This window comes from Metopolophium dirhodum, chromosome 6 (assembly GCF_019925205.1).
Source record: "Metopolophium dirhodum isolate CAU chromosome 6, ASM1992520v1, whole genome shotgun sequence".
In the NCBI taxonomy this organism is placed as follows: Eukaryota; Metazoa; Arthropoda; class Insecta; order Hemiptera; family Aphididae; genus Metopolophium; species Metopolophium dirhodum.
In genome coordinates this window covers 35,007,350-35,023,157 of record NC_083565.1, presented here as the reverse complement: position 1 = coordinate 35,023,157, position 15,808 = coordinate 35,007,350, and the positions used below count along the sequence as shown (strand labels likewise).

The window sequence follows — 15,808 nt, the reverse complement described above, 5'->3', positions numbered from 1 at the left end:
TCGATTTTAACTCCAAAATAAATAACGTTAGATGCATGACATTTTCCCAGAAAGTTTATATTAGTATATTAATTAAAATGTTAATATGAAATTTTCAAAATATTGCGATACTTTTTAAGCTATTTATAGGCTTATGAAAATTTTGAGTTTTATTTGTTTTTTTAAAAAATCATTGTCGATAAAAATGTTTTGATCCGTCAAGACTTGAAAATGTGATAAAACGGACTACATAAGTTGTTGTTGGTGGAAATTAAAAAAAAAGTTGAGTGCAAAACCACAATAATTTTTTATGAGCGTCTGAAGTTAAAATGTTGACAAAATTCATCAAAATCACGAAAATTGGATATTATTTAAGAAATGTTCTATGCATATCTAATGTTTAATATGTTCATACACTATTCGCCATAAGTTTTTCTATATTTAACAATTACAAATATTTTACCGAAAAATCAAATAAATTTTTTATGAGCGTTTATCTGTATGTTGGGTATTAACCCGCAAATTAACAAATTCTAATAATATCAATTTTAAAAATTCCACTGTGTATAGAACAATTTATTGTAAAATTAATAATATTATAGGAAATATGTTAAGTACAAATATTAATTACCCACAATTCACAAATAATGTTGTATTGAAACATTTTTGGAATAAAAACTAAAAAAAAATCCTTATTTTATGTGTCTATATAAAAATAGTTTTAATCATCAAAACTCACAATACCTACATGGCTACATTTCATATGAATAAAAATAATAAACCAAGCATCATCTGAAAATATGATCTTGCATTTTATGAATTTAGATTGGGTTAGCATGTTTGGTTAATCACCCAGGATATTTATTTTTTTTAATTCACTTTATTCAAACGATCAAACAAGCAAAAATAAAATCACATTTCTATACAATAATATAATGATCAACACCAAAATACTCGCGTATCGTTTTTCGAAATATATTTTTTCTATTCGTTTTCTTAAATTACAAAACCAAAAATAAAAAGTACAAAAATATGGTAAATTAAAAAAAGTTATACAGCCGTATCAATTGCGACATAGGTACTGGAATTAAATTAGGTTTGTTAATAAATTATAATTTATAATAGATAAAATGTATATACTGTTAATATCAACTTAATTGTATTTGTATATTGTATAACTAAAAAGGCATTATTCACTCGTTTTCAACAATATTATTCATATATCATTATAATGGAGGTGTTGGTGTTGAAAATAACAAAATAAAACAAGTAACAATTGATTCATGAGTTTTAAAGTTTTACATTTTAATAATATAATAGGTTTAAATTAAAATTTATCTCACTGGTTACTGTTTATTAAAATTAAGAATTTTTTAATAACAATGTATTTTTTACTTGTAGGCTTCAGCAAACTGTTATTTAGTGTAATTACTGCTTATGCATAATATGGTAAGTCTCTCCTAGTTTCTTTGCTTAGAATAAAATGTTACCAACAATTTTCAAATACTATTTAGTTAAGCATAAATTCAGTGTAAAGTTTAATATTTCTAGACTTATCAGTTATCATCAAGTGATTAAGATTAAAAATATCATAAGGTTATTAAAAAATAGTTAAATATTTTTTATTTCTATTTCAAAAGGTAAATTGGGTTTCAAATTGCTGAAAATGGACTAATAAAAATAGTAACAATTACATATTAAAAGACCTCTGAATTCTTTAAATATTAATATTTATTCACCAAGTCTTTAGAGCGAGCACCAAAAATAATAATAATATGTTGTGTTGATAAAATATGGAAATCTAGTACAAATATAAATCATGTATAAAAAAAAATGTGTTTGAACTAACATTGGACAATAGATAAAATATAAAGTAACTATCTAAAATACAATAGCACAATAATGGGAAAATAAATTACTTTGTTCGTTAAATAGGAAAATATGTAAGAACTATAATATGTTAAATTAATATAATTTATGGACTCTCCAGAATGAAGTTATTATGTTGTTGATAAAATTAGAGGCATTATACTTAATATACTGTCTATAAATACTTTATATATTGTATTGTCATAAAGGAACATGATTTAAAACAGATGAAAAAGAAATTACGGTTAATAATAAATCTATATACACAGTGGTTCACTAAAGGTGCTCAGCTTTTTCTAATATATTTTTAGTGCATTTTTTAAAAACAATTTAATGTAAGCAAATTATGTTGTACTAAAATATTAAAATAAATGAGAAAGTAAGTTCCTGTCTTTCAACCAATTTGCCAATATTTTAAATATAAACTTAGTGTTTTCATTAATATAATAATTTCTTATTAATTTTAGATTTATGAAAAATATACTTTTCTATTGTAAAAAAACTGTAAAGAAAATATATAGAATTTAATTTTAATATTCAATAAATATGTATTTTCTATATACATACTACATTATTGGGATCAAGAAAAACACTCTATTACTAAGTAACTAATGCATATTTTTAAATTTGTTTTGTTGAAAACAATACTTGATTACTGTGAAATTAATTTCTCATAATTATAATTTTTTTTAACTATGTATTTTGCAAAAGCGCAATATAACCTTTTTTTTTAATGAGAACTGTCAATTTTGGATTTAAAATACATGTTGATCAACAAACTTACTAAAAATGCAACAAATGAAAATATGATATTAATAAATATGGGTTCTCATATAAAAATAAATTTGTGTTGCGCATGTGCAGAATACATAAGATAAAAGTAAGTGTCAGAGAAATTGATAGCACAGTAATCTAGTTACGTATTCTTTAAATTAAATTCTAAAATTTGCATAAGGTACTGTTATAGTGTTTTCTGTTCATAGACACATGGTGTAGTGTGTATACATAAACAACATGAACATATACAATTTTAATTCAACTAAAAATATTAAAAGGAAAATACAGGCACATATAATTTAGTGAACCATATCCATGTGTTTATACACATGTACAAACACAAGCATAATACATAAACCTGTATATTATCAGTCCAAATGGACAGATTTTCTTTATAAAACTTAAAATATAACCACTATCTATGTACGTATACTAAATATAATAATAAACAATACAACATCATGATTATAAAAAAGAATGGTAGAAAATAAATATTATATTTTAATACACAGCAGGCTAATGATTGCAAAATGTTCGCCAAATATTTCAGGCAAGTAGCACACACGCGTATGCATGACCGGCCTTCAAGCCAGGCTCACAATATGGCGCAGCAACGACAATAATGTTGGCGACTATTGCCAGTAGACGGCGGTGGTGTCACAGGCGCAAAGTAGGCGTGAACATTTATGTTAGGCGAGTGTGTCTAAATGGAACAATATAAGAATTAGTTATATATTACAAAAAAAAAAAAAATAATTAAACTAACATATTATTTATAGTAAATCTAAAGGTTCATTTGTATGTAAGTTCCATCAATTGTGTATTTTCACATTAAAATTGAAATATTTTCAAAACCTTAGGAATTTTAATTAAGACTAGCTGTTAAGAATGCCAACTCTACATGATTCAAACTTTGTTCAATTTGTTATTTAATATTCGGTATAACGCTGTCCAAATCTAAAAATACATGTAACAAGCACCACTTAAAATTCAAATTTTGTAAAATGCTTTCTTAGTGCACACTTAACGTTGATCATTCAGTAAGTCAGTCAGGACGCATTCGATTATATTATATTATAGCCATACTGCCAAGTGTTGCCTGTGAGACTCGCTTATGATAATGAGAGCAGCTATCTATTAGTATACATTATAGGACTCAGTGACTCAGGTATGTGCATAATTTCTAACACCAAGGTTGTCGTTTTTACCTAATCCAACCTACAGCGGATTGGATACAATATGCCATCCAGCAAAGTTGTAAAGCTGTATAACCTATACTCTGTTCAAAATAAGACAACGACCTGGCGGCGACCAATTTTCGTTCCGTGACAGTCAGACGCTGTCTCCATCCCACGTCCACACACTTCTCGGCCTCCGGGTCATCGTCTTATTTTGAACAGAGTATAGCTTAAAAAAAATTATTAATTAATACAAAATCCAGTGTTATATTGGTGTATCTTGGTTAATATGCCAGGATGTAATGTGTCAGAAACCTTCGCTGGAGTGTACTCAACAACTTCCTTAAGATTAATCGTGATTGGACATACATTCTGTTTTAGTTTAGTTTAGATAATTTCTATACTAAATTACCAATTTTAAATTATTTTTTTTCAGCTTTACTTTAGGATTTTCCCTATTATTTTTCTTTTTAAATTACCCTTGAATAAAGTGAAAAAAAAAACAAAAAAAATAATTCATATCGGTCAGGCCATTTTTGAGTTTTAGCAAGACTAACGAACAGCAATTCATTTTTATGTATAGATAGATAGATATAGAGATTGTCATAAATTAGTCAATACCTAAAGTATAAGGTTTAGCAAATTTTCACTTACCCGAAGACGTTTTATTCCATTTCTGGTAATGAGTTGACAGTCGTACAACATGATTCTTTGCAAGTTGTGACAATTAATTAGGTGTTCTAGAGATGCATCTGTAATAAGAGGACAGTTGTCCAATTCAAGCACAGCCAAATGTTCGGATGCACATGTTGAAGTACTCAGATGTCTGATGCCTTCATCAGTGATTAGTTCACAATGTGATAAACTCTGTAATTGAAAATGTTAGTTTAAGTTAAAATTAATTGAAGAAGAATTAACCATCAATAATATATACCAAATTCTCAAGTCTGGGGCATCCCATTGCTAAATGAAATAGAGTCGAGTCTGTAATAAATACACATTCTTCTAAATCCATTTTTTCCAAAAGATGACACGTCTATTAAAAATTATTGGTGATGTATAATATTTACAAAATGTATAAAGTATTTATTATTACTTTTGATAATGCTAAAAATCCTATATCGGTAAACTGTGAACAACCAGCTACTTCTAAGGTATTTAACTGATAACATTGTTCAGCCAAGGAAACGAGACAGCTATCAGTTAATAAAGAACAGTTTGCAAGACATAAATATTTCAAAGAATTACAGTTATTGGCTAACTTTATCACAGCTTCGTCTTCAATGTTCTAAAGAAAATTAAATTCAATGATAATTGAGTTAAACGTAAATTGAACAATTCATTATATACTTACATTGCAGCCATGCAAATTTATAACTTCTAATTTTACACAATGTTGTGCTAAACAACTGATTGCTCGTGTTGTCATTCTTGTACAGCCTTTGGATATAAATGATTTCAATTTTGGACAACCGTGTGCTAAGGCTTCCACACCTTTAGAATAAATTACAAAATAAATTAAATAAGAAGAGAACCAAAGTAAAAATATTTACCGTTTTCGGTAATACCATCACACCAAGATATATTAACGCTGGTCAAATTTGGGCAGCCATCAGAAATTGCTTTTAAAGATAAATCAGTCACCATAGAGCATGAACCAATGTCCAATGACAATAGTTTCTTACAATATTGACTTAAAGATTGACTAGTGCTGCAAAGACAAATGTTTAGTGAAACATCCTTATATAATATATAACTGTTTAGTTAATTTAATTTACCTATCTGTAATTCTCTTACATCCATTCAGATTTATATATTCAATATAATTACAACACTGAGCAAGAGTTTTCAGAGAGCCGTCCCCGACAGATTGACATCCACGCAAACTAATTTGCCGCAAGAAACCACCACACCGCCGTGATATATTTTCTATTACTGGACCCTAAAAATATATATTTTATAAACACTTATACGCTATACAACTAAGCAAATCATATTTACTTCAACATCAGTCTGAAATTCAAACAAGTCAATTTTTTGCCAATTGCTTCCATCTAATGCTAATACATTCCAAGCACGAGATACTTGAGCACATCGGCATAATGACACAACATCTAGGTAAGAAAATATTCTGAAACGTAATTATATTATTAGTATTTTATTATGTTTTAGCAATTCCAAAAAATAATAATTTTTAATTGTACCGTAGTAAAAGCTCTTTTGGTAATTTTTTATTTATTTGAGCGTCTTCATCTAAACATGTTTTGGACAACTGATAACATGATAAAAAAATACAGACATGAAATTGATGCAATAATATAAAAATATTATTTGAGTAGAAGATTGTAATAATATTATGTAAGTACCTGAACATAACTATGTTTCATATTTGAAACAGATGAATTATTATGATGTTGCATACTTGATGGCACATCTCTAGTAAGCGTTTCCATGGTTATAAATTGTCAAGGATCAATCTGCTAACAATAAACGTATAGAGAGAAACAAACTAATGTATATGAACTCCAAAAATAAAAACATTTGAACTTAAAAATAAATTTTTTTTAGGTACTATATAATACCTAACTAGGATAATAATAATAATAATAATAAAATTAAATCAATAGTAAATATAAGTACTTATCTAATGTACTAAGTGGCTTATCAAAATTCAAGCATTCAATTAACATAATAAAAGTATAAAACGTAATAAAATATTTAAAAATAAATGCTATCATATAGTAAAATGATTTAATAAATTGACCTTAACTAGTCGCACACGCTTACAGACACTATTGAGATAATATAATAATAAATGTGCAGATTATAAAATATATGAACAATGTTGGGTACCTACTACTACTTATGTATTTTTTCGAGTACACAAATAAAATAATAATGAACATATAATTATTCAGTTTTATTATGAACTATTGCTATCGAACAGAATACTGATTACTAACTGACCTTAGTACCCTATATAGAACTGTTGATATTATGCTATAAGGTAAATACGAAATGCTGAAAATTAGATAACAAATTGTTGTTTAAAACAATGAAAGAATGATATGAACATTATTATGTATATTGCGTAGGTACCTATGCACTAATAATACATAATCTACTTAACTGCTTTGAAACACTAAAATAATATCTAATAGATTATTGTAAACATACTTAAGTTATTGATAAGTGATAACAATTAAAACGGCAATTAACTGTTCATAACTATGTTTTAATGTACTTCCAATGGTTTGTTTTTAATAATAAGTATTAGCAAAAAAAACAATGAAATGCAAAAATAAATTGCACACAAAATATTGAATATTCAACGCCACTATTGTATTGTTTTATTAGAGTGCATCAGTACCGTCTATATTATAATCTGTTTGCTCTATTAATAAAAATAATTAATTAATTAGCAGTATTGGAATTTATAGGAATGGGTCAAGTACATTAATATTTTATGTCTATCACTTAGGATAAAATCATCGTTTTGATGGACGAGTATCTAAAAATCAATAAAAGTACCTTATTATTCTTGATAATATTTTAATACTAGTGAACATTACATTAAATAATTGTATCTACCTAAACATTGTTTAATTTTCTGTCTTAATAGTCACCAGTCAAAGTTGTATTATTATAATATTATACATACTATTATACCATCACAATAAAAAGTTATAGTTAACTTTTATATTTTTAAGCTAATTTGTTACAGTATAACTCAAACATAAAAATAATGAAGTATTTAATAAACAAATTTGTTTTGTGTACTTCTCCTTCTTTGTTAATATAATTTATTCCAAGAAGTATGTGACCGAAATTAAATTCAGTACCTAAAGCATGAAATAATGTCAATCTGTACCTAACCTAACGTATAAGTAATATTTCATATTTTATTTTTTATCTTACTGAAGTAGGTTCTGCATCTATGATCATTTATTTAAGGTTTACATTTTTTTTATTGGTTGGGCACAATGGCGAATTCAGGTGATAAACAATCATAATAATATGTAAATTCCTAAAATAATTGTGGATGAAAAAAAATTCATGTAACAGAACACATAACAATAAGTATATTCTTAACTCATAACTATGTTTACTAAAACGTTCATACATATTAAACAAGATTATAATAGATAGCTGGTTTACTAGCACGATTCGTAATCGAAGAAGATTGTTGCACATGTATGTATCCAACTAGACCAAAGGAATATTGAATAAAAAAATAATGCGCGATTGGTCAATCTATAAATTGGACAAACTATAATATTGTACAAGAGTCGAAGAAGAATATTGAACCTTAAAGTACATCAAAAGATATCCAGAGTACCCGAGTAGGTACTAGAGTATTGTTGGCCTTACTAAATAGTACGACAAATTTAATAACGTCCTTGCGCCTATGGGCTATAATGACGGGGCCCGGACACACATCACGCACATACTGCTGGGATATGGACGGCCGACTACCGACGTTCAATCGATCCTATAGGTCCCATTGAAACTTGTCAAGTCACCAACTGTCGTCTGTACTTTACGTCTCATCAAACGCCGTCTGATCACTTGCAATTTGGGCCATGGTTACCGTATAATTACCATAACATGACATTTGACCATGATTTGGACCACCTCTGCCCCAATTTCCTTATGAAATTTCTATATTTAACTTAACTACTGGGTCTATTCAGGTATCATTTGTATCGACCAACCAACACTCGGATGCCTAACCTACCTATTGCGTATTTATAAATAATAATTATTATTATTATGTTGCCTAACGGGATTATTAATTATTATGTCGATCATTACTAATTACCGGTCACATTTACTGCCGTCGACGTTCAGCCGATCGTGTTAGAGCGACGGTCGTGAAGAATTCGTCGCACAGCCTTCGACTATCGTCGCCGTTGTCCTCTTCAGTTCTTACGTACTCTCCCACGCGACGATGGAACGCGACAAAAACCATTGTCCGGGTCGTCGTCGTCGTTGTTGTTGTTCCGTCGCTATCGTTGTCGTCGTCGGCGAAGCTATCGCGTATTCGCGTCGTACCGCCTCCTTTACCGCCGCCGTGGTCGTAGATTTTCCCACCGCCTTCGGTGTTTGTTTCCCACTGCCGGACGGGTCATTCCGAATTGTTTACACGTATCGACGTGCACATGATACAAACCGTGTTATACAATATAATAATATATAAAAAAAAATGTGTTTATTACTATTATAAACCCGATACGCACCGAACAAAAGACGACGATAATATTTTACCCAACTACGCGTATAATAGGTACGACGTTAAGAATTATAATAATAATAATAATCAGCTTAGTTGTACGCGGTGACAACAATCTAATACTATAAAATGCGATACCATAATAATGATAATTTGTATATTATTGTGAGTTATAACATAACAACACACATTAAAACGAGCGCACAATATTATATTATTGCTGGTACGCTCAGCGGAACGACTCACGAACGAACTAGTAACTACCGAGTACTAAAGCGATAATAATAATTACCAACTATTAAGTCATAACAACAAAGCAGTAATAATAATAATAATATTATGTTACTGCCGCTTCACACTTCTCAGAGATACGAGTGCGGACTGATACGACGAACGGTATCGGTAGAATCGACGAGTGACGACACTCGACGAGTACTCAAGTACAACTCGACCGACGACTGGTCTTATCTTTATTCTAAACACCTATATTGTATGTGACTGTCGAGTGTGACACTTGAGTCGGTCAAGCGGACGGTGTCGGTGCGGTAATCCGGTAATCGTAATTTTGTAATTTGTCAGACATCGCGGAGGGAAAGACAAAGTCGATCAGCTGTTGTGTGCAGCTGATAATATCGGCGGCGGCGTCGATCGCGATACGCGGACCGTGGACTGCTGGACTGTGGTAGTGTGGTCCTAGTGTAGTAGTGTCTTATGAGTTATTGAGTTACGGGTGTTCGCTCGGCAGTCTACATTACGCTACCGATAATAATTAATATTCTTTAAAACGTAATAATGTAATATTATTGTTTATTGATATTATAATATTATTATTACACTTATTTTTTTCCTTTGATTCTGAGCGTAACGACGAATGTATTGTATTTACAACGATGTGCGTTTTTTTTTTGTCGTCAACAAATTTTGGGACATTAAAAATGCTCCGATCTTAAAAATTAGCATATTTTTTAATAGAAAAGTATTTCTAGTTGGTGCAAAAGGTAAACATTTTAAATTATCTATCAGTAGTTTTTAAAAGAGCCAAAAAAAAAAGTAAATGTTGCTCTGCTGTACAGCATCGATTACAAGTGGGTCACTGTAATGGATGGAATTAAATTTGAATTCAATGACAGGTATATTAATATCATTGATTACGAAAAAGTAAAAACGATTTTGAGCGGTAACGGTTGTCGGTTTGTCATATTTTATATTAAATTTATATTGTTATTACTTATTGTTAATACGGTAGCCGGTAAATATAATTAACATTATAAAATTACAACAAAATAACTTAAATCGTTATTCTTGGTTATTTAATACGTGATTTCCTCCAAATTTGAACATAAAAAAAAACAGTGTTTTTATAGTTTTGAGATTTTTTGGTTACAGAATAACTTACTTACGTGGGTAAAAATAAAAATTTAATTTGACTTGTAGACATTATTTTTTTTTCATAAAGGTAGATAACCTTATTAAGAATCTTGTATTACATTATAAAAGCTTAGATTTAAAAAGAAAAATTTTTAGGAATTTCTAAAGCCAGATTCCCACGATTGTTATACCTACTTGTCAAATATGCCAATAATTGTACATTTGACCAGTGCGCGATTAGGGTGTCACGACTGATGTACTTGACAAGTAGGCCAATACTTGAGCCCTTGTACAAGTAGCCAAGTAAACTGTTCCCACAGCTGGCTGTTATAGCAAATATTGGTGGTGGGGGGCCACATTTTAATAATAATTTAAAATTTTATTTTTATAATATTTTTACTTTTTGTGAAATTTAAGTTAGACATTTGTAGTCCTAAATCCTAATCGGTGTGTGGTAAACACTTACCTATACTAAATAGTTAATTATTTAAAATTATAATTTTATAGAATTTAATCAATAATTTATTGGACCATGCTAAGTAGTACTCCAGTACGCAAGGGAATGGAGTACCCGAACTAATTTTTTTAGAAATTATAACATATTCCTACTATTATTTTTAAGGGGAACGCAAGGGACGCTTAATCATTCTTCATTTTTATCAAAATGCGCAAGATACCATCAGAATTTGTCTTATGGAATACGGATTATTTCATAACTACGGAACACAGATCTATAAATTGGTTAATATTAACTAATTATTAGTAAACTATTTACTATTAATTAATTTACTTTTATTATACTTTTGAGTTTTTATTATTTATAAATATAATATGAAATATTATAGAGTTATATTACCTATGTCTTATAATAACTTGTTTTTTTTTTTAAATGATAATTTATAAATATTTTTCATATTATTTAAAAAGGGTATTAGGGGGTGTGGGGGCATAGCCTCCGTGGCTCAATAACGTTTACCAAGTGATGGGTCTCTCTTTTTTGAAAAGTAAACAGTCCCCCTACTTAAATTTGCCAAGCCGAGCACTAATGATAAGTGACAACGAGAAAATACTAGTTTGTTCTTCGCATTTATTGTTATGTGTGGTAAATATTTAAAAAATGTCAGAAGTCCAAAGAAAAGAATGTGGTGGATGACGACAATACATCAAATTCGTAACAAGTAACTTCGTTATGTTTTATATCTATATAGCTACCTAGCTATGTAATAGAATATTAAAATATGTACTTATTTATTTCTTATCAAAAAAAGTTGTACTATCTATATTATCAGTTAAAACTGTTTACAGTTTTCTTTAACCTATTTTATCTAGATACTATTAATTAATTAACTTATACTTAAATTGTATACTTAATTATTTACAAAATATGTCCATTTAATACTTAAAAAAGGTGGGCAAGTGGATGTCGCTCTGCTGTACTGTAGGTTACAAGTGGGTCACTGTATAATGGATGGTATTAAATTTGAATTCAATGATATATCATTGTATAAGAAAAACGATTCTGAGTGGAGACGATATGTCAGTCTAGGTATAAGACATATTATACACTTATCTATGGTATTAAAAAAAAAATTGACCTATAATAAATTCCAAATTAATCATATCACAATATCCATTAGGTACATATAACGCGTTATACATCAACAACAAACCGTGATACTATCATCATAATATATCGATGAAAATATTACAAATTAGAAGTTTAAAGTGCCCACGAATAATATTATACAATCACAACAAAATAACTAAAATAGTTATTCTAGGTTTTTATGTAATTTCGTCCAAATTTGAACTTAAAATGACTATACAAATAAACTGTGCTTGTGTATTTTTTAGATTTTTTGGTAACCGAATTATCTATTTACATGGAATCTTGTTTTAAATTTTCAATCCTTAGCTATAAAAACTGAACATTTTATAATTTATTAATTACAATGGTTGATAATTTTCGAGATTTTGATAAATTCTGTCCAAATTTGATCTTTAAATGCTTATAAAAAAAAACTGTGCCTATGTATTTTCAATATTTTTCAACTGCTATTGTAAAAATATATCAGGAGTCTTGTATTAAATTTTTACACTTTTTGGCCCAACAGATAAAACTTTATTGATATTTATAGAAAAAAAAACTAAAAAAATTGAAAACTGAAAATGCCCGTAAACAGCTCAAAAAGTGTCAAAATATTTTCAAAATTGTATGGTGTATAGGAAATGCTAATATAAACATTCAGTGAAATTTTCATGTATCTACAGTTATTCGTTTTTGAATTACAAGAAAATAAGGAAATCGGTACATGAGAAATCGAGTGAATATCTAATGTTGTAAAAATATGAATTTAAAACGCTCATAAAAATTTAATTTGACTTTCTTGTAGAAATTTTTTTTTTGATAAAGTTAGACAAACTTATGAAGAATCTTGTATTAGATTTTAAAATCTTAGATTTAAAAAGAAAATTTTTTATGAATTTCTAACTCAAAATAATTTGCAAATATTCGTGATTTTTCCGTATTTTTTCAAGATTTGAACTTTAAACGTGTATAAAAAAAAAACTGTGACTAAGGATTTTTAATTTTTTTCATCTGCCTTTGAAACAATAACCTAGGAGCCTTCTATTAAATTTTCAAGCTTTTTTACCCAACAAATAAAATTTTATTGATATTTATAGAAAAAAAATTTAAAAAAACTGAAAACTGACAATGTCCGTAAACAGTTCAAAAAAAGTCAAATTATTTTCAAAATTGTATTGTGTATAGAAAATGCAAATATAAACAACCAGTGAAAATTTCATGCATCTACGGTCATTTGTTTTAGAGTTACACCAATAACCAAAATCGATTTTGTTAAAAATCGATTTTGCGTAAAAATTCCCGTTTTTCCTTAATTTTTCTTTTGTTTTTCACATCGCTTTTGAAAACAACTGGGAAATTAAAATTTTGACCTCCCCAATGCACCAACGATATTCACTTTCCCATCGAACAAGATACTGAAGTCGAAAATCGAAGCATTATTTCGACTACTTATCGTGTACACAGACACAAAAATAAAAAAAAAATAAAAAAAAATAAAAAAATAAAAAAAAAAATAAAAAAAAAAACACACATCATTGTAAAATCAATACATTCATCGTTTCACTCAGAATCTAAAATTAAAACAGCATTATAGCAACCATACAAATATAAACTATTTCACATAGATGATATTTTACTCTTATTCGTGCATGTGAGTACTACGATTTTCGGATCCACAACAATATAGTGTACCTACGACCTACGTCCTACAGTGTAGCTAGTATAAGTATAAATGTATAATATGTTGGGGCTAAGAATATGATTCACATATGTAATATGGAAATCAAAATATGGACTCTAAATAGGCTAATTTAATTTCTATTATTGAAGCCCGTGTATTACAATGTCGTAAATAATAATTCTGTATATTTAGAACTCATAACATTATAATGTACCAGTACCACGCATTCATATAAATTATATTATATTAAGTTTATACAGGTTTAATTGTAATCTAGCCAAGGGGAATCACTCCTATAATACCTGTTACACAAAAAATATCAATTTTTGTGTACCTACCAACATTAACATAAATAGCTTGGACTTGGGTCGGTCTAATTTACTGATCTGCAGCTGATTCACTGATTTACTGATTTGGGGCCATAGTATGGGCAAACAAAGTCCGAATGAGGTTAAACTCCACAAGGGCCATTATAATACCCCCATACAAGTATACAACACCAAATTCCTGGTTGCCCCGTCGAATTTCACCTCCGGGTTACCTGTCGCAGAAATATCACAAACCTAAAAACTTAAGGGGCCTCGCTACTGCCGTCAATTTTGGCTGAGAAGCCCTAAAGTATTGACAAAATTAAAGTTAGTTAAGTTGTCCGATTTTGATTCTGAAAAAAAATTTCAACTCCCCAGTAAATTGTCTGTAGGTCCTACGAAGCACTTTGTAAAAACAAAATTTTATATTATTGAGAACTGAAAACTTAAAAAATATGAACTTTTTCGAACCATAATTAAAATTAAAATCAATATTGAAAACGGAAAATGTTTCGTACGATCTACAGAAATTTTCTGCTGAATTCAAATATTTTTTCAGAATCAAAATCAGACAACGTTAAATAACTTTAATTTTGTCAAAACCAATGTATGTTTTTGTATAATTTGTGTGAAATTTATATGGTTATCGACGTATTGACATGTGCATGCGCGTACGAAAGAGGATACTCGCATTTATTTTCACTCACACTAATTATCATTAACAACTACTAACAAATAGATTTAGGGGGCAATGACAAGATTAGAAATTGCCTAAATGTTGCCCCTTAAATAATGACCATAGCGAGGCCCCCCAAAAATTATGAAATCGTTTACACGGTATGAGTTGTATTGTATTTAAATACCTTGAAAATGTAAAGTTCTTTGGCAAAAACCCAAGCTGTTATAACGCAGTTCAGTAATTTATTCGCATATTCAAATCAGTAATATCACGGACCGCCGTTCAGGAAAACTGCTGATTTGCTTGTATACCCGCAATACTTTATCAAAAATTATGAAACTTTGTACACTGCACGTATTGTACCGTGTTTAAATATCGTGAAAATTTAGAATACCAACTGCGAAAACCCAAGCTGTTATCACGCAGTTTAGGAATTTATTCACATACCTATTCAAATCAGTAAGATCACGCGAAATGATAAGAATCCTGTATGTTTTGTTGCATTACAACATTTCCAGGGCACTTACTAAAATAAAGCAATAAATTACTACACATTATAAGAAAAATATATATTTTAATATTTAATATAGCGTGTGGTATAACACCAGGCAGTGACTTAGGATTTATCTACATCCCTGAATTTACAATTAAAATTAAAGGTTTGTCATGGCTCCTCTAGACCCCCTTCACCACGCCACTGGTTTGATTTAACTCTAAAGTATCAAAGTTATACCAAGTTTGTCGTTTTTACTTGATTCCACCTACCGTGGATTAATATAATCAATCAATACAAAATCCTATCCGTACTAAAATCCGATGAATAAAAAAAAACCACATTTAACCATTTTTAGTTTAATCCATCTTCCCGGAGGTCTCTAATCTACCCACAAACATTAATTTATATATATATATTGACAAAAAATAATAATACAAATCTACAAACATGCCCAATTAACCAATAGCAACCAATATAATATAATACATTATTATTATTATTTTAATCTGCAACAAAAAACTACATTTTTTATTATTTAGTTTATTTTTTCTGGACAGATGGCGCCAATATTGTATTTTTGACATCCAGATTTCCTATTTTTCCGGTGGTTTTTCCTAAAATTTTTGCCTTTGAAACAATTTACTAGGAGCCT

General features: G+C 28.9%; 1 protein-coding gene across 2 annotated transcripts; it reads right to left on the bottom strand.

The window, feature by feature from the left end:
- Positions 1–2,863: 2,863 nt before the first annotated feature.
- Positions 2,864–9,545, bottom strand: LOC132946682 (F-box/LRR-repeat protein 20). 2 transcript variants are annotated; one of them, XM_061016735.1, is made up of 11 exons: positions 8,626–9,545; positions 6,170–6,283; positions 6,008–6,075; positions 5,805–5,934; positions 5,582–5,745; positions 5,357–5,514; positions 5,158–5,297; positions 4,900–5,091; positions 4,738–4,839; positions 4,458–4,670; positions 2,864–3,328 (listed from the first exon to the last, which is right to left on the bottom strand). In XM_061016735.1, exons 2-11 carry the CDS (start codon positions 6,254–6,256, stop codon positions 3,221–3,223), a joined length of 1,362 nt encoding a protein of 453 aa, XP_060872718.1. In that variant the 5' UTR covers positions 6,257–6,283; positions 8,626–9,545; the 3' UTR covers positions 2,864–3,220. The 2 variants fall into 2 exon arrangements, with proteins under 2 accessions (XP_060872718.1, XP_060872717.1); XM_061016734.1 differs by having other exon boundaries at positions 6,170–6,280; positions 8,626–9,544.
- Positions 9,546–15,808: the final 6,263 nt, after the last annotated feature.